At 35.2% G+C, this 22,456-nt stretch overlaps 1 protein-coding gene across 5 annotated transcripts in view; it reads left to right on the plus strand.

Annotated features, from left to right (window-relative positions):
* Positions 1–22,456, plus strand: part of COL21A1 (collagen type XXI alpha 1 chain) — a 198,055-nt gene that overhangs the window by 153,547 nt on the left and 22,052 nt on the right. For 4 of the 5 annotated variants that reach the window (XM_030929568.1, XM_030929569.1, XM_030929570.1 and 1 more), the window contains one exon: positions 21,782–21,826. In XM_030929568.1, coding sequence (XP_030785428.1) covers positions 21,782–21,826 — 45 coding nt within the window. Of the gene's footprint in view, positions 1–7,172; positions 7,339–21,781; positions 21,827–22,456 lie in introns of those variants that run through there. The other variant, XM_030929573.1, reaches the window with a different exon arrangement.

Here is a 22,456-nt window from a genome sequence, read left to right on the forward strand (position 1 = left end):
GGAGAGCCTTGACTGCAAGTTTGAAAAGTAAACCTTATTCATTTGTCATTGAAGTTTTGTGAGAAAAAAGGATGATATAGTAAAAAGAACAGTTTTCGAGGCAGTGTATGAGCTTCTGGTGTGTGTGGAATGATTGGAAAGGAGAAGAAACTGGAAACAGGGCACTAGTTAGCAGGCTGTTTTGACAGACCAGGCATGAAGTAGAAGGCCTCGACTAGGGCATTAATAAGCATAGAGCGAGTTCAATAGGGTAGCATCAGCTCAACATATCTGAGCCATAATTGATGCTATTTAAGAAAAATTATGAGCTTTGGTAACTGGATATAAGACTTGGTGTGATTATTTGTTTATGGTATTGTTTCAGGGTATAAAATGTGTGTGTGTGGATGTGTGTGTATGAGGGAGAGAGAATAAGAAACACAAAGAGAGGTGAGAGAAAGAAAGGGGAATGGGTAGAAGAGAAGGAAAAAGAAGAAGAGGGAAATAAGAGGCAATAGACATGAGAGCTTGGGTATAATTTAGGATGTGGCTGTGTTCTAAATGTTTGTGAGTCAGTTATTTGGACTCTGTAACTCATTCTCCTGTAGAAACAATGTTAGAAAGGGCAGACTGACCGGCAGATCTGTGTAGACCATAATTCAATGTGAGGAGCACATATTTACTTTGAACACGATTCTATTGCAATCTCTTAATAAAACCTAAAAAGAGAAAAGAAATATTAAACATAGGCCGGTGTGGTGGCTCACGCCTGTAATCCCAACATTTTGGGAGGCCGAGGAGGGTGGATCACGAGGGCAGGAGATCGAGACCATCCTGGCTAACAGTGGTGAAACCCTGTCTGTACTAAAAATACAAAAATTTAGCCGGGCGTGGTAGCATGTGCCTGTAATCCCAGCTACTCGGGAGGCTGAGGCAGGAGAATCACTTGAACCTGGAAGGTAGGGGTTGCAGTGAGCCGAGATTGCACTACTGTACTCCAGCCTAGGTGACAGAGCAAGACCCCATCTCAAAAAAAAAAAAAAAAAAAAAGAAGAAAAAGAAAAGAAATATTAAATACAAAATGAGGAGTGCTTAGAATATGCTTTCCTTTCCCATGGCTGCTTGTTTCTCACTTTTATCCCCAAAAAGACACTGATTTGGGTTTGCTTTTGCCCTGCCTGCTCCCACTTTGTTCAAGACTTATTCCTGTCTAGAGTTGTTGCACTAGAATAATTTACCATTCCAGGGAGTGTGGTCCTTTAGATTTTAACCATTTCCTTCTTTCCTCCCAATACTCCTTACATCCCTGTAACGTTTAGCTTCAGTGGTGAGGGAAACACAGTTGCTGCCTCATGGAGGCTTACAGCCTAGTTGGGGAGATAGATGGTAAAAGGATAAACAAGCAAAAACTAAATTACCAAGTTCGAAAAGATAGACAAACAAGGTGCTGAGGCAAAGATTAATGTAAATAGGGTAGTAGAGGTTATTGAGATGAAATTTTTCCTCCTAAATCTAGTGGGTAGAAAACTGGGAGTTACTGAGTGAGACTCTCCTACTCCAGCCCAATAGATTGGGGAAGACAAGAGGGGCCCCTTTACTTCTTTTCCTCCATTCCCCTCTCTTTCTTGATGAATGACAAAAAGGAAGCCAAGTTTCCTATGCCAGGAAATGCACCCTGTTAGGAAAGCAATTCATAGGTTAAGTGTCTCAAATTTGCTGATGTCTGGAAACAATTCTTCTGGTCTGTATTTTCTTCCAAATAAGAATAGATAGCGTTACAAGCTGTTTTTTTTTTTAATTTTATTTTTACAATTAATGAAAGCTTGGTTTTTATTATGCTGTGCAAATGGATTCTTATCATTTGTGGAAAAGCTTTGAAAATAGAAAAAAATCCATAAAGTTTATATATTTTGTGACACAAAGAAATAAACATTCTTCTGTTGTGTGGGAATAATGATTCTAAGTAGTTGTAATAAACGACTTGGCTCTACTATAAAGGGCATATTCACTTTATTCTATAATGTGGCAGCCAAGAAAATTAATGGAGCTTCAGCTGGAAGGACAGAAGCTCTTGGAAAAATGCTTTAAAGCTAATTAAACACAGCTTATGTCAGTCTAATGGTGATTCATCCCTATAAGCAGATTGATACATATGAACACTAACTCCCAGAATTAAAATTCATGGCTAGTGCTATAATTTATTAGGAAATGATTATATTGCTTCAAAGTACAAGTACATTCACATGTCAATACTTTGAATTTGAAAGCTAGTATGTGTCAATCCTAAAAGTAATTCAATCCTAAAAGTAATTTACTTTCTAAGTGGTAAATTATACCTAATTAACTTCAATTCAGGAAACTGTAAACTCAGGTCTAATAATGGGTAGATTTATTATAACCTGTTTCAACCACGAATTGCTGTGTTTAAAGATTATATTCTTTCAATTATTTATTCAACAGTATTTACTAAGTGTCTACTTTGTGCCAGGCATCATACTAATTGAGGAGAATGTGAAGATTAATGAATCGTGGCCTGGCCATCAAGGAGTCAGATGAGCCAATAGATGGCAACACAGTATGAATGTTATGAATGTAGGTATGCGGGGAGCCTGAAAGGCCGTGGAAGATGTGTATAAGCTTACATGAGTCTGCGAGCATTGCCAAAAGTTATGCATTCTTTAAAAAAAAAATTGCATGCCGGTCGTGATGGCCCATGTGTGTAATCCCAGCATTTTGGGAGGCCAAGGCAGGTGGATTACTTGAGCTCAGGAGTTTTAGACCAGCCTGGCAAACATGGTGAAATCCCATCTCTACTAAAAATACAAAAATTAGCCAGGTGTGGTGGGGGGCACCTGTAATCCCAGCTACTTGGGAGGCTGTGGCCGGAGAATCGCTTAAACCCGGAAGGTGGAGGCTGCAGTGAGCCAAAATCATGCCACTGCACTCCAGCCTGGGTAACAGAGGGAGACTCTGTCTCAAAAGAAACAAAAACAAAAAAAAAAAACAATATTATGAGATATAATTCACATACAGTTCACCTATTTAAAATGTATAGGGATGCCTTCTTATAAACACAACTCTCTTGGCCAAATTCTGGATGATAAATATGAGTGGGCTCATCAAAGTTATTTGGCCTGGCAAGGCAGGAGTGTGCAGCATGTGTGTTCCAAAATATAGAAGCAGAAGAAAACATATTCTGAGAAGAATTGACAGTAGTTCAGGCTGCCATGTGGTACATGAAAGGAAAGTGATAGAAACAGTAGGTAAGGTTTTAGGGATAGATAGAGGCCAAACCAGGAAGGACTTTAGATGTCTGTGCTGTTTGCACTTAATTCTGAGAGTAATGGGAGCCCTACTTCCCTAGTTAAAACTTTTGACTGGAAGCAGTTAGTGAGCTCTGTCACCTCTAGTAACAACTAAAGCAAGAATGGTCAGAGTTGGGAGGGGGAGAGTGGGATGGATTTGAAATGAACTAAACAGGTACTAGCAGGGCTTGAGGATCCACTGGATGTGGGTAAGATAAGAGATGACTCTCTGAAGTCTTACTGCATGGATGGATACAGAAGAACACCAAAGAGTAAGCAGGGAATAGAACACGAAGAACCAGTTTTGGCTAGTGGAAGTGATCCTAAAATATTTTTAAATGGAACGTATCGAAATAATAACAAAAGTATTTAAAGAGAAAGTCTATATTTTGGGATAATTAGAAAATAATAGGCTTGAAAAAATAGAAATTAATAAAATTGCAATAAAAATTTGTGGGTCAGATCCAAGGAAATTTTAGATGAATTTCTTTAAATACTAGTGGTAGTAGGTTAAAAAAATGCCTCTCCCTAAAAAATATCAGATCTTAACTTCTGAAACCTGTAAATGTGGTTTTATTTGGATAAAAAGGTCTGTGCAGAAATGATTAAGTTAAAGATCTTCTGATGGGGAGATTATCTTGGATTTTCTGGTGGGCATGAACCAGTCAGTTGAAAGTTCGGAGCAAAACTGAAGTTTCCTAGAGAAAAAAGAAATTCTTCCCATGGATTACGGTATCAACTCCTGCATGAGAGTTTCCAGCTTACACCTCCTAATTGTCTGTCTTATGGATTGGTGTTTGCCTAACCAGTCCCCACCCCACTCTTGCATAAACCAATATTTTGCAACAAGTCTCTGCCATGTATATGTGTGTATACATACATTGATATATCTCAGCTGGTTCTGTTTCTCTGGTGGAATCCTGACTGATGCAGATTTTGTTTCCAGGAGTAAACTACCTAAGTACCTAAAATGTAGAGTGACTTGGGAACTGGGTAATGTATAGAGGCTGTAAGAATTTTGAGGCACATGGTAGAAGTAGTCTATATTGCCTTGAACAGACTATTGGTAGAAAAATGAATGTTAAAGATTGATAGTGAGGGCTCAGTGAAGAAGTGGAAGTTGTGTGGAGAAAGTCTTTCTCATCTTAGAAAATATGTATAGCATCATCAAGACACTGTTGCTAGATGAATGGACATTAAAGGCACTGTTGATAAAGGAGGAAAGAGGAACATGCTATAGGAAACTGGAAGAATGGTGACACCTTGTCATAAAGTGGCAGAAAATTTAGCTAAATGATATCCTGTAGTTATGTGGAAAGTAAGACTTCTAAGTGATGAACTTGTATATTTAGCTGACAAGATTGCCAAGCAAAGTGCTAAAGATAGAGCATGATTTTTTTTTTTTTTTTTTTTTTACTGCTTATAGTAAAGTGTGAGGAGAGAAAGATATTTGAGGAAAGAACTGTTTAAGCAAAAAGGAGCCAGCGTTTGATGATTTGGGAAATATCCTGCTTATACAGATTGCAAAAGATGTTAAAATTAGCAGCTTCACTGTTACACATGCATGCTGGAAACAGGGTTAAGGTTGTGGCTAGACAAAGTTTGCTAGTGCAAAAGAGATTAGATATGGGACTCATGAATCCATTCAACCAGCCCAGTGGAAGCCACAAATAAAGATATGAGACTATCCAGGAAAAACCTGGGGAGGAGCCTCTTGTATAATTGTGTAAATCCTCATTATATGTACAGGAAACTTACAAGGTTTTGATAATGTTATATCAGCAGAAACTCTGTCAGTTTGGAATGAAAGGTACAGAGACAAGACAAAGTGAGGGAAGGCTGTTGGACACTCAAAATTTTTATAGGTAGGAAGCAGGCTGATAAAACTACTCAACTTCAATTATGTACTATCTTTCAAGTAAAAAGGAATAGTGATTCCAAGGCTGGAATCGTGGGCACAGAGGCCAGAGCTTCTGACCCAGAGGGCAGGGTCCCAAGCCCAGAGGGGTGTTCCTAGGTCATGAAACCTGATGGAATTTTTTTCTGCTGGATTCAGCATTGCAGGGGATCAGTGACTCTTTTCTTCTCTTTGAATGGGTATGTTGATAACTTATCCTTTGCCTGTCTTAACATCATAATTGGGAAATAGATAACTTGCTCTGTAGTCTACAGGTTCATAGATGGAAAGGGATTTTGTCCCAGGATGGATCACACCCATAGCTGATTTAGATAACAAGATTTAGGACTTTTGAGCGATTTATTATTTAGATAAGAATTTGAACTTCACTGTAATAAGTTGAGACTTTTGTGGACATTGGGTTGGGGTGGATGTATACTGTATGTGGGATGAATGTGAATCTTTGAAGTCCAGAGGGTAGACTGTGTTAGGATTGAAAATTACCCTCCTCCGAGACATCACCTCTTAATCCCCGAAATCTGTAAATATTACCTTATTTGAAAAAAAGGTCTTCTGTAGATATGAATGAGTATCTTGTCACAGGGAGATTATCTTGGTTTATCCCAGTGGACCCTAAATGTCGCACTAGTGTCCTTGTAAGACAGAAGCAGAGGAAAATTTCACACAGAGAAGAGGAGGGAGTAATGAGACCATGGTGACTAAGATTGGAGTGATGTATCCACAAGCCAAAGAATGCTGGCACTGACCAAAAATTGAGAGAGGCAAGTAATGGAATCTTCCCTTGAGTTTCTGGAGGACACACAGCCCTGAAAAGACTTCACCTTCAGACTTCTGCATTCCAGAACCGTGAGGGAATAAAATTCTGTTGTGTAAACCAAGTTTGTGGTAATTTGTTACAGTAGCTATTGGAAACTAGTACACTAGACTTTTCATTTAGTCTAATTCTTAATCATTTTATGTAATGAACCTATATAAAAATGTATATGAGTACATATTGGTGTATATTGCAAACTGTTGGTAGCATATATGTTGATCAAAAATATTTGGGCTTTCAGCAAGTCAATAAACAAGTTGGTTTCAATGAGAATTTGAAAGCAAGACTCTTCAGTCAATATTTTCTGTACTATCAATTTTGTTATATTCTTATGTATTTTTAAAAATTTAATTTGTTTAATTTCTCATTTTCCTACATTTTTCATTATTGTATTAGTAACTTTTAGCCCGTATTTTTTCTCTATATTATCGTATTGTAAATTTGAAACAATTAAATGGATATTTAATATGCTATATATAATAGTTAAAAAATATATAAATATGTATGCATAAAAAAGGATCTGCATGGATACAAATCATATGGTTTAATTATGTTTCAATTACTTTGCTTATTTTTCCCCTGATGGGTTTTTGATGTCTGTTATGTTGCATTTTTCTTGCCATTATTTTATTTTCTCCTATGAGCATATATTGTTTTTGTACTATAACAAAAATTGAGGCCTAGATTTTGAGTGCTTTTTAGTGTTTTTTTTCTTTTAAAAGATGCCAACTTTGCTAGACTACATTTTAGTTTTTATTCCAAGACTAAAGGACAAAATTGTTTCAAAGAATCCTTAATGTTTTGGAAATTTCTTTTCCTAACTTAATATTTTGGACTTTTCTTTTCTGAAAAGCACTCTGATTTTATCTTGGACAGCTAGGTGGATGGTGAGGACAGAGCAATATGAGGGCAACAGTAGACTAAATTTACTAGTAGTTGAAAAAACAGTAACAGAAAATATTCATTTTCAACTGAATTCACTTTTAGACCCAAGTTATCATGTTGACCAGTTAGTCTTCTTTAGCCAATTCTTGCCAACCAAGTTACCTGCAGAATTGTTTCCACTGCTGCTTTGTCATAGCTATTTTTGTCCTGGTGCTCAATCCTGATGGCATGTTGTTTTTGATGTTAACGTTTTCATCAGGCAATCTAAATCATTTGCTTTCTAGTTCTCTGCTTACCAGCTGGCCCCATTGTGTACAGGGAGCCTTATGGCTCACAGTGAAAATTTGTAGGCAGGGACTGGGTTCTGCTGTGAGCTGAGATCCCTGGAGCTCCATGAAAAGGAGAAAAAGAATGCCATGTTTCCTGGATCTATGGAGGTGAGCGCGTATTTCTTAATGAAGGATGGCCTTAGCAGTTTTATTTTGGAAATGTTTGCTGTCTCATTTTTCCAGGAATAAAGACATGGGGATCACTGTAGTGTGGTTGAAACACTGGCTCATAGAGGCTTTTATTGTTTCCTTTCCTCATGCCTTTCGAATTCTTGCTTAACCACATGTTATGCTTGTCTTTATGATGTAATGTTTACTGCTGAGCCAGTCCAAGTTACCATGTACTTAAGAGACAAGTAGATCTTTTGTTTAATCATCTTTTCTGCACTGTGATTATTTGGCATATCAGTTTTATGCATGTACACAGAAGACATGCATAAAATTATTGGGGAATATTAATTTCCCATGTGGAATTACCAATCTACTTTGCGATGCTAGTAAAGTGGAGGTATCTTTATTTGCCTGCTTGATGGTATTTTTTTATTTAGATTGAAAAGAAAGAGGAGAAAAACCTACTAGTTCTATTATTGTTTTTACTTGGTTTGCAATCATATAGTAAGAAGTTTCAGTCTTTTGTACAGATTTGTAATACTTTTTCTCCAGGCTCCAGGAGTGGCACATACCAAGTATGTGCCAAGTAAACCAACTTTAACTTTAAACTCATATATCTGCTGTTACAAATTTCACACAGCAGTTCTTAGTGTGAAGGCAACCCACATGTAACAATTTGGATAGTACAATTTGAAAATGCAATTGTATTTATTATTGTAATAATGTAGTTATGTATATAATTATCAAACAATATTACTATATAAAACACTATTACAATAATATATTGTCATAGTAATTATGCTTTAAAATATGATTGAGAATAACTCTTGCAATGCATTTTGAAATAGGCTTTATCTAAAATAATGTAAATGCTCAGTTTATCTATAGGATTGACTAAATTTGTAAGCAATATCTGTAACTGTTTGGTCTTCTACAATATGACATTTGGCAATGTAGTGACTGTGAAAATATTGTGTCGTTTATTTTGACCTTGCAAAGCAAATGTTGGCTCATTATCTGTACAAGTTAGTTAATAAAGTCCCACCAGGTTTAATCACAGATCTGTTTTATTCTTTCCTATTATAAATGACATAAATATCGTTGACATAATAAGACTGGACTACCATCAAACAACAACATAAAGTAACATTGTTGATTTTAAATTTAGAAGCTCTGTGTCTATGGCACTGATCATTTTTTTGTGTTTTTCTAAGAATTTTTTTTTTTTCTTTTGACAGAGTCTCACTCTGTTGCCAGGCTGGAGTGCAGTGGAGCGATCTCAGCTCACTGCAACCCCTGCCTCCTGGGTTCAAGCAATTATCCTGCCTCAGCCTTCTGAGTAGCTGGGACTACAGGCACACGCCACCACGCCCAGCTAATTTTTGTATTTTTTAGTAGAGACGGAGTTTCACCATGTTGACCAGGATGGTCTTGATCTCTTGACCTCGTAATCCGCCCTCCTTAGCCTCCCAAAGTGCTGGGATTATAGGCATGAGCCACTGTGCCCAGCAAGAAGTCTTTTAAATTACTGTTATTGTAAGAACCACCGATAAGTATTAAAGTATTTTATTTGAATTTTCCCCTTTCCTATCCATCTCTTTATAATTTGAAAGAGGCTTTATTGAGCCCTGAAATTTCAAGAGGAATAAATGCAATTGCAAATATGAGATGATGTATGATTAACTCTTAGAATGGATAATATATCCTCTAAGTAAATAGAATCTCATTGTTGCTTATGTAGGCTCAGTAGTCTCACTGGTATGGGGACTCATTAAATTGATCTCTGATTTGAAGAGAATGGGTGAAAGGAAACTTACCATGTATACAGGATATCAAGTCTAGATTTTATGGGTTGATATCATGTAAACAGACTTTGACTTTAACAATATGGATTTGAACTGTGTGGGTCCACTTATGTGTGCTTTTTTTCAATACATATAGTGAAAATTTTTTTGGAGAGTTTTGACAATTTTAAAAACTTGTGGATGAACCATGTCACATAGAAGTATTTTTTAAAATAAAAAGTTATGCCACAAGTGCAAAAAATATAGATAGATATTACTCTGTATTATTTACTATAATGAAAATTTCACAACTTACATATACAAACATTTACAGAGCATACATAGTGCCATTTGCAGTTGAGATAAATGTAAACCAATGTAAAGATGTAATATTAAATCATAATTGCCTAAAATTAACTGTAGTGCATATTGTATTACTGTAATAATTTCATAGCCATCTCCTGTTGCTGTTGTGGTGAGCTCAACTGTTGCAAGTATCAGCTTAAAATGCCATGTGATGCTAATCATCTCCACAGGAGCAGTTTATCTTTCAAATAAATTGTGTATTACAGTAGAAAGTGATCTCAGCTGGGTGTGGTGGCTCATGCCTGTAATCCCAGCATTTTGGGAGTTCAAGGTGGGCAGACCACTTGACCAAGCCCAGGAGTTTGAGACTAGCCTGGTAGCATGGCAAAACCCCATCTCTACAAAACATACCAAAAATTAGCCAGATGTAGTGATGTGTGTGTGCCTAGTCCCAGCTACTCAGGAGGCTGAGGTGGGAGGGATCACCTGAGTCTGGGAGGTCGAGGCCCCATTGAGCAGAGATCACATCACTGTACTCCATCCAGCCTGGGTGATAGAGTGAGACTCTGTCTCAAAGAAAAAGATCTCTCGTGGTTTTGCGTATTTTTCATTGTTTAGTGCAACACTGTAAACTTTGAATAACATTATGAAAAAATAGTACATAGAAAGTACGACTAGTGATTCTGGAAGTGCTCCCAAAAAGCAGAAAAAAAGTTGTGACATTTTAAGAAAAGGTTTTATTGCTTGATTGAGGTCTGCTGCTGCTATTGCCCACCGTGTTGAGATAATACAGTGTAAGGACCATTGTAAAAAAAAAAAAAAAAAAAAAAAAAGAAAAGGAAATTTGTGAAACTGTTGCTGCAGCTATGCCGGCAGGTGCAAAAACCTTGCACTTTTTGCAAAATTCCTTTTTGTCTCATATTGAAAATTCAGCTTTTACGTGAATGCAGGATCGCTATAAGAAAGGCATACTAATAGACACAAATATGATTTTTAAAAAGCAAAATTATTTTTCCTTTTGAGATGGAGTCTCGATCTGTTTCCCAGGCTGGAGTGCAGTGGCTCAATCTCAGCTCACTGCAACCTCCGCCTCCCAGGTTCAAGCAATTCTCCTGCCTCAGCCTCCTGAGTAGCTGAGATTATAGGCATGTGCCACCACGCCTGGCTAATTTTTGTATTTTTAGTAGAGATGGGGTTTCACCATGTTGGCCAGGCTGGTCTTGAAGTCCTGACCTCAGGTGCTCCACCCACTTTGGCCTCCCAAAGTGCTAGGATTACAGGTGTGAGCCACCGTGCCCGGCCTACAAAGCAAAATTATTCTATGACAAATTAAAGCAAAACAAAGATGAAGAATCCAAAAGCTGGAGAATTTGATGTCAGCAAAGGATGGTTTGATAATTTTAAAAACAGATTTGGCTTAAAAATTGTCAAACACAGGAGAAGCAGCTTCTGCCAACAAAGCAGCACCACAAGCATTTCCAGATGCCACTAAGAATCTCATTGAGGAGAAATGGATATCTTCCTGAATAGATTTTTAATGCAGATAGAATTGTCCTATTCTGGAAGAAAGAAATGCCACAAAAGGCACTTATTAGGAAGAGAAACAAATCCCAGGATTTAAGTCAGGAAAGGATAGGCTAACTTTACTGTTTTGTACAAATGCAGTTGGGTTTATAATCAGGACTTCCTTTATCTATAGAGCTGTTAACTCCCAAGCCTTGAAGGGAAACTATAAACACCAGCTGGTAGTCTTTTGGTTGTATAGCAAGAAAGCCTGGATGAGAGAATGCTTTTTCTGGATTGGTTCCATCAATGCTTTGTCCCTGAAATCAGGAAGTATGTTGCTAGTAAGGGACTGCATTTTAAAGTTCTTCTGATATTAGACAATGCCTCCAGCCACCCAGAACCCCATGAGTTCAACACTGAAGACATATGAATGGTCTACTTGCCCTCTAAGACAATGTATCTAATTCAGCCTCTAGACTGTATCATAAGGAGGACCTTTAAAGCTCATTACACATGGTACTGTATGGAAAGGTTGTCCATGCTATAGAAGAGAACCCCAGCGGAGGGAATGTCATGAAAGTCTGGAATTACACCACTGAAAATGCTATCATTGTTATAGAAAAAGGCACGAAGCCTGAAACATAAAATTCTACTGGAGAAAGTGGTGTCTAAATGTTGTACACGATCTTATGACACAACCAGTCAGGGAAATCACAAAAGAGACTGTGGATACGGCAAAACAAAACAAAAAAGGTGAAGGGACAAGGGTCCCAAGATACGGATCGTGGAGAGATTCAAGAGGTGACAGACACCAAATCAGAGGAATTAACAGAAGACAACTTGATGGTGATGAGTGCCTCCAAACCAGTGCTAGACTATAGGAAGAAGATGGAGAAGAAGCAGTGCCAGAAAACAAATTGACATTAGACAAGCTGGCACAATGGTTCGGATTATTCAAGACTGCTTTTGACTTCTTTTACGGCATGGACACTTCTATGATATGGGTACTGACACTGAAGCAAATGGTGGAAGAAGGATTGGTGCCTTATAGAAACGTTTTTAGATAAATGAAAAGCAAAAAGCCAGGCAGAAATTACAGTGTGCTTTCACAAAATTACACCCAGCATGCCTTTTCCTCCTTCCCCTTTTACCTCTTCCACGTCTGTCTCTGTCACCCCCGAGACAGCAAGACCAATCCCTCCTCTTCTTCCTCCTCAGCCTACTTAACATGAAGATGATAAGGGTGAAGACCTTTATGATGATCCACTTGCACTTAATGAATAGTAGATATATTTTCTCTTCCGTATTATCTTAATAACATTTGCTTTTCTCTAGTTTCTTTATTGTAATAATATAGTATACAATACATATAACATGCAAAATATGTGTTAATTGACTGTTTATGTTATTGGTAATGCTTTCAGCCAAAACTAGGCTATTAGTAGTTGCATTTTGGGGGAGTCAAAATTTAACCATGGATTTTCAACTGTGCAACAGTTTGGCACCACTCACCCCTGTGTAGTTCAAGGGTCAACTGTATATAAAAATTGTGTGGTGGGTTAAAACTCCTAAAATCCATTAAAGATAAGCAAATGTAATCGTGACAGGCGGAGTGTTAAGATTTTGTTCAAGGGTTATAGATTGGTGGAAAAATAATCTATATGTAATGATTTTTAAGCAGAGAGGCATAAAATGGATTATTTTAAAATTTAATTGGTAATCAAATTTAAAACCCCTGATTGATCCAAGCTTAACACCTATAATACAGATAGTTTTCAAGAGTCTCATTTATATAGAAATAAGTTAAATATTTGTATATGTAATATATATAAATTGAAGTCTTGAAAATTATCTGTATTATGAATATAAATATATATACAAATGATACTCTCTTGAAAATGATCTGTATATTTATCTCTTGAAAAAATATATAAAGAACACTATTTCTCAAGCTCTGATCCACAGAGTACCTCAAAATTACCAGAAATGCCTATTAAAATTCAGTTTTCTGGGGGCCATTCTGCTCCTAATGAATCAAAATTTGGGGTCAAAGCCCAGGAAACTACATTTTTAATGGCAACTGCATGTGAGTCTGATGTAAAATTTAATAACTTCTGATATTATATCAGTTCAAGGGTCAATTGTATATACAAACTGATAGACTTTGAGACAGGTAGATCAAAAAGAGGACTATGAACATGGTAGGAAGACAGAAGTTACCTACTGGAGGAGAAAATTAGTTTTAATGATATTGGTACAAGAAAGTAATTCTGACATTTTAATATTTTTTAGACCATACATGCTTTAATATGTATTTCTCTGGTTAAATAAGCTTTTATGTTATCATAAATGATAATATGAAATTATGTTTCCAACTGGGTTCAGTTTCCTTTGCTTATTTAAAATATTTTGTGTTTTATTTATTGACAAAAATAACAAAAACAAATCTATTTTGTAAAACAAAAACACGTCTATATGCAATTGAAGAGGACTAAACTTGCATATATGAAAGAGAGGTAAATCCTCACAAAGATGGAAATTAGATAATTTAAATTTATAAGTTTTATTATACCTTGAATTTTAATGAAATTTTTGGGTTATTAATTTTTCCAGATTTAAGAAATTTTATGTAGTAGTCAAAAATAACAACCTACAATTGTAAACCTAATATATTATCATTTTTTGTTTTAGAAAAGTTCTATGACTGTGGGAAAATGGGGGAAATGCTCCCTGGGAAAGCCGATTTTGCCAAATGTCGAATTCCTAGCTCTTCTGTGAAAGAAAGCGCCCCTTAAACACAGCCTTATCCTTCCCTGAGCAACATGAATGCCTTTGTCCAACACAGTGTACTGAGCAATATGGGAAAATTATTTGCAAGAATAACCTCCCAAGGCATGAAAACCTAGCAAATGCATTACACAGGGAGGTCACAGCAGGGAGGTGTATTAAGATCCCCCCAGCACTGATTTCTGAGTCTGCAGTGTAATTCTTTCCGGTTGTTCTAGTTCTCTTACCAAATGATAGCCACAACTTTTAATATCTTTACTTTTTTATTTTGAAAGACCAATGTTTAACAGTAATTTATTGAATGATTTAAATGTGAGGAAGAAAACTCTCAGACATGTTTTGAGAATTTTTTAAGATAAGAAATTTGTGTGGGCCAACTTTTCATTTGTTTGTTATTATGCATTGTATATTTGATTACATTTTTTTTAGTTGTATCTAATCCTTTTATTCATTATTTATCACTTCTTACATATATTTATTTACTTAGTTTATCTTAAGTACTCAAAAAGTATAAAAGTTGTGTTGTAAATCTGAGTATGCTTTCACTTACCCAAATTCCATTCCCATTCCCAGCAGTAACAGTTGTTACTCATTTAATGAGATTATGTCTGGTCTTTTTCTTTGCAAATACAAATACATAAGAGCATACACAATTTTTTTAAACAACAAATTGGATCCACTGAAACTTTTATTTAACTTTATAATATGAACATTTACCATATAAGGTTATAAGACAGAATATAAAATCTATCTCATTTCATTTATAGCATAGCTATAAATCAATCTAATCTCTCTTATTAATGTTATATGTATATATGTATTTTTCTGCCTACTTAGGCAATATTTTCCCTGAGGGATATATCCCTATAAGTGTGACTACTGGTTTAAAATATAGACTATGGTTTATTCCTGAATTTAAGTAGAAATGTCTAGTGTTTCACCAAGTCTGATGTTTAAAATGGGTTTCTGATTGATTCAGACTTTGGTTTCAAATATTAGTTCTATTCCTAGATTATTGGGAGTTTTCACAAATATTGCATGATAAATTTTTAATAATGAATTTTTGATATATTTTGAGGTGTTTTTGTGTGTTTTTCTTCTAAATTGTTAATGTGGCAATGTCGTTAGTATAGTATATTATACAGATATATTTCTTTATATTAGACATTTCTTGCATGCTGAGACAAACCCTACTTAGCCATGCTCTACTTTTGTTCTGATACACTGCTATATTTATCTTAGTAGCCTTATAGTAAGTCCATTTGCATTTATTTTAACAAACTACATCAGCTTGTAGATTTCTTTTTTAGGTATTATTATTGACAATATTAGTGGCTTCATAATTTGAACTTAGGTGATCATCCTTTTAATGCCTTGAAGGAATTTAAATTACATAGAAACTATCTGGTCCTTAGATATTAGATAATATTTCTGTGGTAGACAAAATGTGACAACTCCCTCCTCTCCCCGAAGATAGCCATATTTGAATCCCTGGAAACTGATACTTTCCACAGCAAAGGGATTTTGCATATGTGATTAAAGTTATAATAAAGCAGAAAGTGTCATGAGTTTCACCTTACAGGCTACAAAAAAAGAGAACAAAGATATCATAGGAAGGAAAAGCCATTTGGAGGCCATTTTCAAGGCTACTCCAGTAATTGGCATTTCTTTTCCAGACTTGGTGAAACACTAGACATTTCTACTTAAATTCAGGAATAAACCATAGTCTATATTTTAAACCAGTAGTCACACTTATAGGGATATATCCCTCAGGGAAAATATTGCCAAAATTTTAAACATCCCATCTTGAGATGGAAATTTTATTCCAGATTATCTAAGGAGGCCCAATCTAATCATGAGTAATTGAAAGTGGAAAAGTACAGAACAGGAATGGGGCAAAAAGATGTGACTGGAGAAGGAACTGACCCATTTGAAGACAGAGAAAATGAAGGACAGATTTCTTGGGGCTGTAAACCAAGGAATGTAGTCACCCCTGGAAGCTGGAAATGGACCTTAGTTTACAGCCAGTAAGAAAATGGCTACCTTGGTCCTACAGCTGCAAGAAACAGAATTCTCCCATTAACCTGAATGCACAGGAAGCAGATTCTTCCCGAGAGACTCCAGAAAGGAGTGCAGCATTGATGACTCTTGGAATTTAGCCCTGTGAGACCCATGCTGGACTTCTGACCCACAGAGCTGTTAAGATAATAAATTCATATTGTTTTAATGCACTAAATATGTGGTAATTGGTTATGGATCAATAGAAAACAAATTTAAATTTTTTACTTTAATCATTGCTTATTTGTCTATCAATTTTTTGGTTATTTTTATAAGAAAATGAGATTTACATTATATAAACATAAAATTCACAATGGGCTGTATTATGCAATAACTAGAGATTTAGATGGAATAGCATATGTATTTCAAAAATATGAGGTAATAAATAAGAGATATAGAAGATATTAGATTAGATACAATTTTAAATACCTAGTTATTTTTATCATATAAATTAACTAAGCTTAAAAATTCACTTATTAGTGTGTTTCTTTATCAAACTAATTTCATTTTTTATTTGGTGGGGATGGTTAATGGTGCTTTAAAATATTTTGGTATGATTACCTCTATTATATATAAAATTTCAAAAAAATAGTAAAATTTTCAGGTTTCTCTTGAAAAGATTTAACTTCTATTTTAACTTCGATTCAGCACCAAGTTAAAGTTTTTAAAGTTAAATGGGGTCTTTGAAAAATTCACTTTTAGTTTTTTCCTTAATGAGAAATTGACTATAATTTGTTTTGAGTTATGTAGTAACAAAAAAACTGTACCCAAAAAATGTGGTAGGTACTTTTCAGGCTTTCAGAGGATCAGAGTCCATTTTAGAACAACTCTAGTATTATTTTGGAACTTTCTCTTTCAAAATGGAATTAATTTTAAGTTTTACATATGTCTATACATACATGCTTGTTTGTTTGTTTTTTAACACATCCATGTATTTCATATGCATTTCACTTACTGATATAAAGGGGCAGGTGGTTTTTCTGGACCTTTTGGGCTCTGGTGGCTACATGACTTTCCCACCACGTGACAGGGGTACCAGATCTCTTAATCCTTTCCCTTCCTCTCCAGATAGTCTTCCCCCTTGTCTGAGTTTTCAGGTTTGTTATTTGCTAAGAATTTGTGATTTTTGTCTTGTCCTGGAAAAGGATGCTTTTGCAACAGTAACATTGTTCAGACTATTTTATTGGTTTATAAAAATATAGAAATGCCTTTAGGTGTGGAAAAGAAATGCCAATTACTGGAGTAGCCTTGAAAATGGCCTCCAAATGGCTTTTCCTTCCTATGATATCTTTGTTATCTTTTTTTGTAGCCTGTAAGGTGAAACTCATGACACTTTCTGCTTTATTATAAACATGAGTAGCCTATAATCATTGGCTAAAGTATTTTCTACTTAAATTATTTATCTTTGGGTAACTTGGGTCCAGTCCCAAGTGGGCCATTGTCTACAGACCAGGGTGAATAAGTTGATCCAACGTTCTTAGATTTTTTTTCCCTTGAAGATTAATGACAGCATAATGTGGGAATAGAAGACTGGTCATTTCCTTATCAAGGGTTTATTGCAAGTACTTGTATATTGGTTTCTTTTAGGTCTGGCAACTGCGATTGTAAGTTACTTCTCCCTATAGTTACCTTACCACAGAATAATCTGTTGTAAATCATTCATAATAGCCTGCCAGTTACTGTGGAAAAAAAAAATTGAAAAACATTGCAGGGTTCAACTATATATAAATATAAATATATTTCATACTTTTGATACATATTCAGAAAAATATATTTCATCTTTTTCTGAACAGTGATGAATTATTTAAAATATTTAAAAAGCAAAAGTCATGATAGTACTATTCTGTAATCAAGATCAACCAAACATGAAAAGGAAAGGTACTGAATGGGGGTGGCGGGGGGGGCAATGCCGACTTGTTGGCGCCCCCGAGTGGGGAACTTTAGATTGCTAGCATCATCCTACATATAATGGACATTTTTGGAAATGAAAGTAGGGAAAGGCAAGGTAGAAAGGCAAAAAGAAGAAGCCTCACAATGGAGAAAGAGGAGAAAACCTAGAGACACCGAAAAAAATTGACTTCAAGTATTTCACAACTTTCAAAGGTCAGGGAGGAGCTGTGAAGAGACAGTTATAAAAATTTATTCAATATTACGCCAGCACTGAGCTAAATATTTGTGAAAGCTAATTGATAGAATGTACTAACTCTATCAGATGGGTTTTATTATTTTTCCCACAAAGAAAACTGGAATTCAGAGATTTTACAGTTTAAATAACTGGCCTGGATTGGATCCGGACATGGGCTGGCTGACTCCAGCATCTATTTTTTTAGCTGCTTCATATGACTTCTACTATGCTCTTTACTGATAACCATATTGGAATCTTTTTAGTTAATGAGAATGATACTTTCAACATGTGAATTTTTCCTTCATTGAATCTTTAAGAATGAGTAAATCACTTCTTGATATAATGAAGAAAACATGTAATATACTTCTGATATTTTGATAACTGGATGATATTAAATAGCTCTACCATTGTGTAGAAAGGTAGATAATTTGATATAAAAATACCATTAATAGTTTAGATCTTTTTAAGTGAATTGAAAATATTGCATTACTTAAAAGCAAATTTGATCTAAGGTGGTCCAATTTCATAGATAAGTGAATACATTCATTACATATGGGGAGTATAATGTGATATTTTGTCTTTCCTAAGTAATATTGTCATAGACACACTCCCTTCATTACAAAGTATTCTCTAGGAAATAGAAGTGAAATCCTTTATTCCAAAGTATGTATTTCTATTCTTAACAACTTGTTTGTTGTACAGCAGTGGTTTAAATGGTTACAAAGAAGCTTCTAGAACACTTTTTATGTCAACATTCTTTAACCACAACATTATGCAGGATTTTCTGGTTGACTTTCTGCTCTTCCTCAAACCCAAACTGAAATCACAGAAGTAGAGGAAATATGTCCACTTACTCTTACTTGTTTCTGTCTTTATTTGGACATTGTCACTGTTGCCTGAACCCAAAACCACAGCGAAATAGAAAATAGTCTCCTTGGAAACACATTTGCTCTATAAAATAATTGTCACTAAATACTTTGCGATCAACAAACTGTTAACTTTCAAATGCTTTTGGATAATATTACTGCTAATGTAAAATTAGCAAAGTTTAGTCAATTTCAATACACATATTGGGAGCCCAGGAAAATATTACCTTGGAGAATTTTATTAACTAATATAGCTCTGAATAATTTCAGTTTCCCTGGTTAACCTCTCCCTCAATAAGCTGGTATTCTATGCATGCTTGTGGTATTATATTAGTTTTGCCAAGAATTCCTTAGCTAAATCAGGCCTACATTTTGTTTTTGATATCATATAGTTTTTGTATTTTTACTTGGTATTTGTAAAAGAAGTAATAATTCTTAGCATAATTGGACATAGAAGATCTATTAGGACTTCATGGATATACATATCTATGAAACGTATGTAAATTTTTGGCCAGTTTGAGAGGATGAACAAAAAGAAAAGGACTATTGTTTTATAATCTGGAATCTCCCCAAAATAATCTTAATATCAGATATATTGAAATAATGTAACATTTGCGGCTATGTTCTTCTACAGACCAAGTTCAGTATTAGAATGTCTCAGAAAAAAGGGTGTCGGCCGGGCGTGGTGGCTCATGCCTGTACTCCCAGCACTTTGGGAGGCCGAGGCGGGTGGATCACGAGGTCAGGAGATCGAGACCATCCTGGCGAACACGGTGAAACCCCGTCTCTACTAAAAATACAAAAAAATTAGCCGGGCGTGGTGGCGGGCGCCTGTAGTCCCATCTTCTAGGGAGGCTGAGGCAGGAAAATGGCGTGAACCTGGGAGGCGGCAGAGCTTGTAGTGAGCCAAGATTGCGCCACTGCACTCCAGCCTGGGCGACAGAGCGAGACTCCGTCTCAAAAAAATAATAATAATAAAAAAGGGTGTCAAATCAACTCCAGGGAGTAAACAGTGGGGAATGGACTCTCAAGGGCTTTGAGGAGGTGGAAGCCAAGATGCTATTCATGGAAGTATAACTGTTTTCTCCAGGGAAAGGATGTGAACTTGCTAACACTGGGATTGTCTTCAGGATATCTGCAACTAATTCTGCTAACATCACAGACTGTGTAAGGGCACAGAGACTTGAATAGTGATGAAAACTTTAAATGATAAAAGACTAGTAAGAAATGCAGCTTCTCAGGTCTGACATTGTCATTGGTAATCTCATGTGGCCGTTAGGAACTCTCGGGGCCAATGTTATTACATTGACAGAACTGTACCAGTTTTCCAGCATAGAACAATGTATAGCCACTTTGCTTCTGAGAAGAATTTACACACGTCTTAGTTAAATTCAGAACTTGATCTCAACTTCTAGTGAATTTTCATATGTGTGTGGGTATTTGAATGGGAGGAAGTCACAGAGTGGTTTCACACCAAATTATGGTTCATTGAAATGGAGGCTCTTATTTTGAATAATGTTTATCTTAATTGACTGCATTGAGAATATGCATTTTCTGCCTAAGAAGATACAATTCATTTTATATTCGTAACTCAGTGACTTTATTTTTACTTTATGTTTTAGAGTGCTTATTAGGTGTACTGTGATCGTGTTTTATATTGTTACTTTAAGGTATTTTTTATTGTTTTCATATTATTCTCTACTTATGTTTATAAAGGCTTGTCTTTTCAACTAGATTGAGTCCCTTGTTGATAGCCATTGCTCACATACCACTTTTGTTCCCTGCAAAGGGTATAGTGAAGTGGCAAACTGAATTGAGCTGAATAGAATCAAACTGAATTCCAGTGTATGATTTAAGTTCAGATTTTAAAACTAGAACTATGTGCTTATGTCTTGCCCTGTAATTGTGATTAGCACATGGATCAATAAAGGTTGTATTTATAAACTCCAGGTGTGAAAATAAATATAATGGCAGATTCTGCCTGTAATAGAAGAAGACACTTGATCTCATTGGCAATGGCAGCTCTAGCACCTGCTGTGATTTACTGAAGAGTACTGCTTTCCTTTGGAAGGCCTGCTAGTGCGGAGGGTTTTCAAAGTCATATAGATGTGACCCAATTTCCTTGTCTTTCAGTTTCAATACATATATATATAAATATAAATGTTGTTAACAATTTCAGCTAAAATGTCACCAAAATAGGTACTAAGAAAATGGAATAAAAAGCAAAAATTGATTAGTACAATCAGTGTTTTGCATGATAAATGATCATTTTGGGTAAATGCATCAAAAGGCAGAAAATATAACTGTTCTGCAAGTAATGAATATGCTAAATTTATTCTTAACTTGATGGAATTAACATTAATTTTTTCTGAATGTTGCTAGAGACATGTGCATATGGGTTCAGCCATGTGAAAGAGTGACTTGTGCTTCTTTATGTCTCTTCACAAACTGTGGTCTTCATATTCTTCATGATTACATCAGTAAGGGAGTTATTAAGAGAAAAGATTGCCATTTTTTATATGAATATTTAGGTTATTGGATATTTCGAGGCTCAGGTTGGAGGAAATCATTTAGTTAAATTAATTTTTAACTAAGGTGGTGAGACTGAGGGCTTGTGGAAAGGAACTGTTGCGCTAAATCAGAGCTTATATCATTTAACAGATTTTCTTGCATGATTCATTACAAGTAATACAAGAATATGTTCAAATGAAACATCGTTTTAATTTTATCACTTGTGTTGGGGTGCAAGAACTGAGATTAATTTCCTCATAGTTTCTTTTTCAAAAAACCGTTATTTAAAGCTCTGAATATCAGTAGTAGTCATATAATACTATATCTCATAAATTGTCTTTTCCATATTAGGTTATTATAAATAGCAATATTATAATATGTATACATTTGAAAATATGTGTTATTTACCAGTTAAAATTCCAATTGTGACTGATTCTTCTTTAATGATAAAGTCTTTAATTTTTTATAAGTCAAAAATCTATTTTATTTGTTTTTAGGGAATCCCAGGATTTCCAGGAAACCGAGGATTAATGGGCCAAAAGGTAAGTATTCATGAGAGTTAGCTTTGGGGCTGGAGCTGCTCATTTAATGCACTGTTGTCTACGATAAAATACATTTTTACATTTGTGGTAACAGTTAATTTTTCAAATATTATATAATTTTAGAAGCTGTTGTTCTGGCTTTACAAATTTGTATATATTGTTTTGTGGTTGTTTTATATAGATAATTTTAATTTAGATTTACATTATATGCTTCCTCCTTTACTTTGCTACTTTTCAACTTTGTTCTCTAAGATAATCATGGTATAATTTACCTCTTTATAGCTAATTTACCTAACCATGTTTTTGAATGTCTTTTTAGTACATGTATCTTGGTAAATAAGTTTTTGTTTAATTACAAACTTCTTTATTTTGCTCTTGTTTTGAAGGACAATTTTGTAGACTATACAACTCAAGGTTGACAATTCTTTTTCTCTTAGTAAATTGAAGATTTTCTTCTATGGTTTTTTGGCTTTCATTGTTAACTGTGAAAAATCTGCTGTCATTCTAATTATCATTCTTTTGTAAGTGATCTGTCTCTTCCTTTTGGATCCTTTTAAGGTATTTTATTTGTTTTTAGTGTTCTTCAAATTCACTACAATATATCTTGATATGGATATGTCTTTATTCATC

Source organism: Rhinopithecus roxellana, chromosome 4, assembly GCF_007565055.1.
Source record: "Rhinopithecus roxellana isolate Shanxi Qingling chromosome 4, ASM756505v1, whole genome shotgun sequence".
NCBI lineage: Eukaryota > Metazoa > Chordata > Mammalia > Primates > Cercopithecidae > Rhinopithecus > Rhinopithecus roxellana.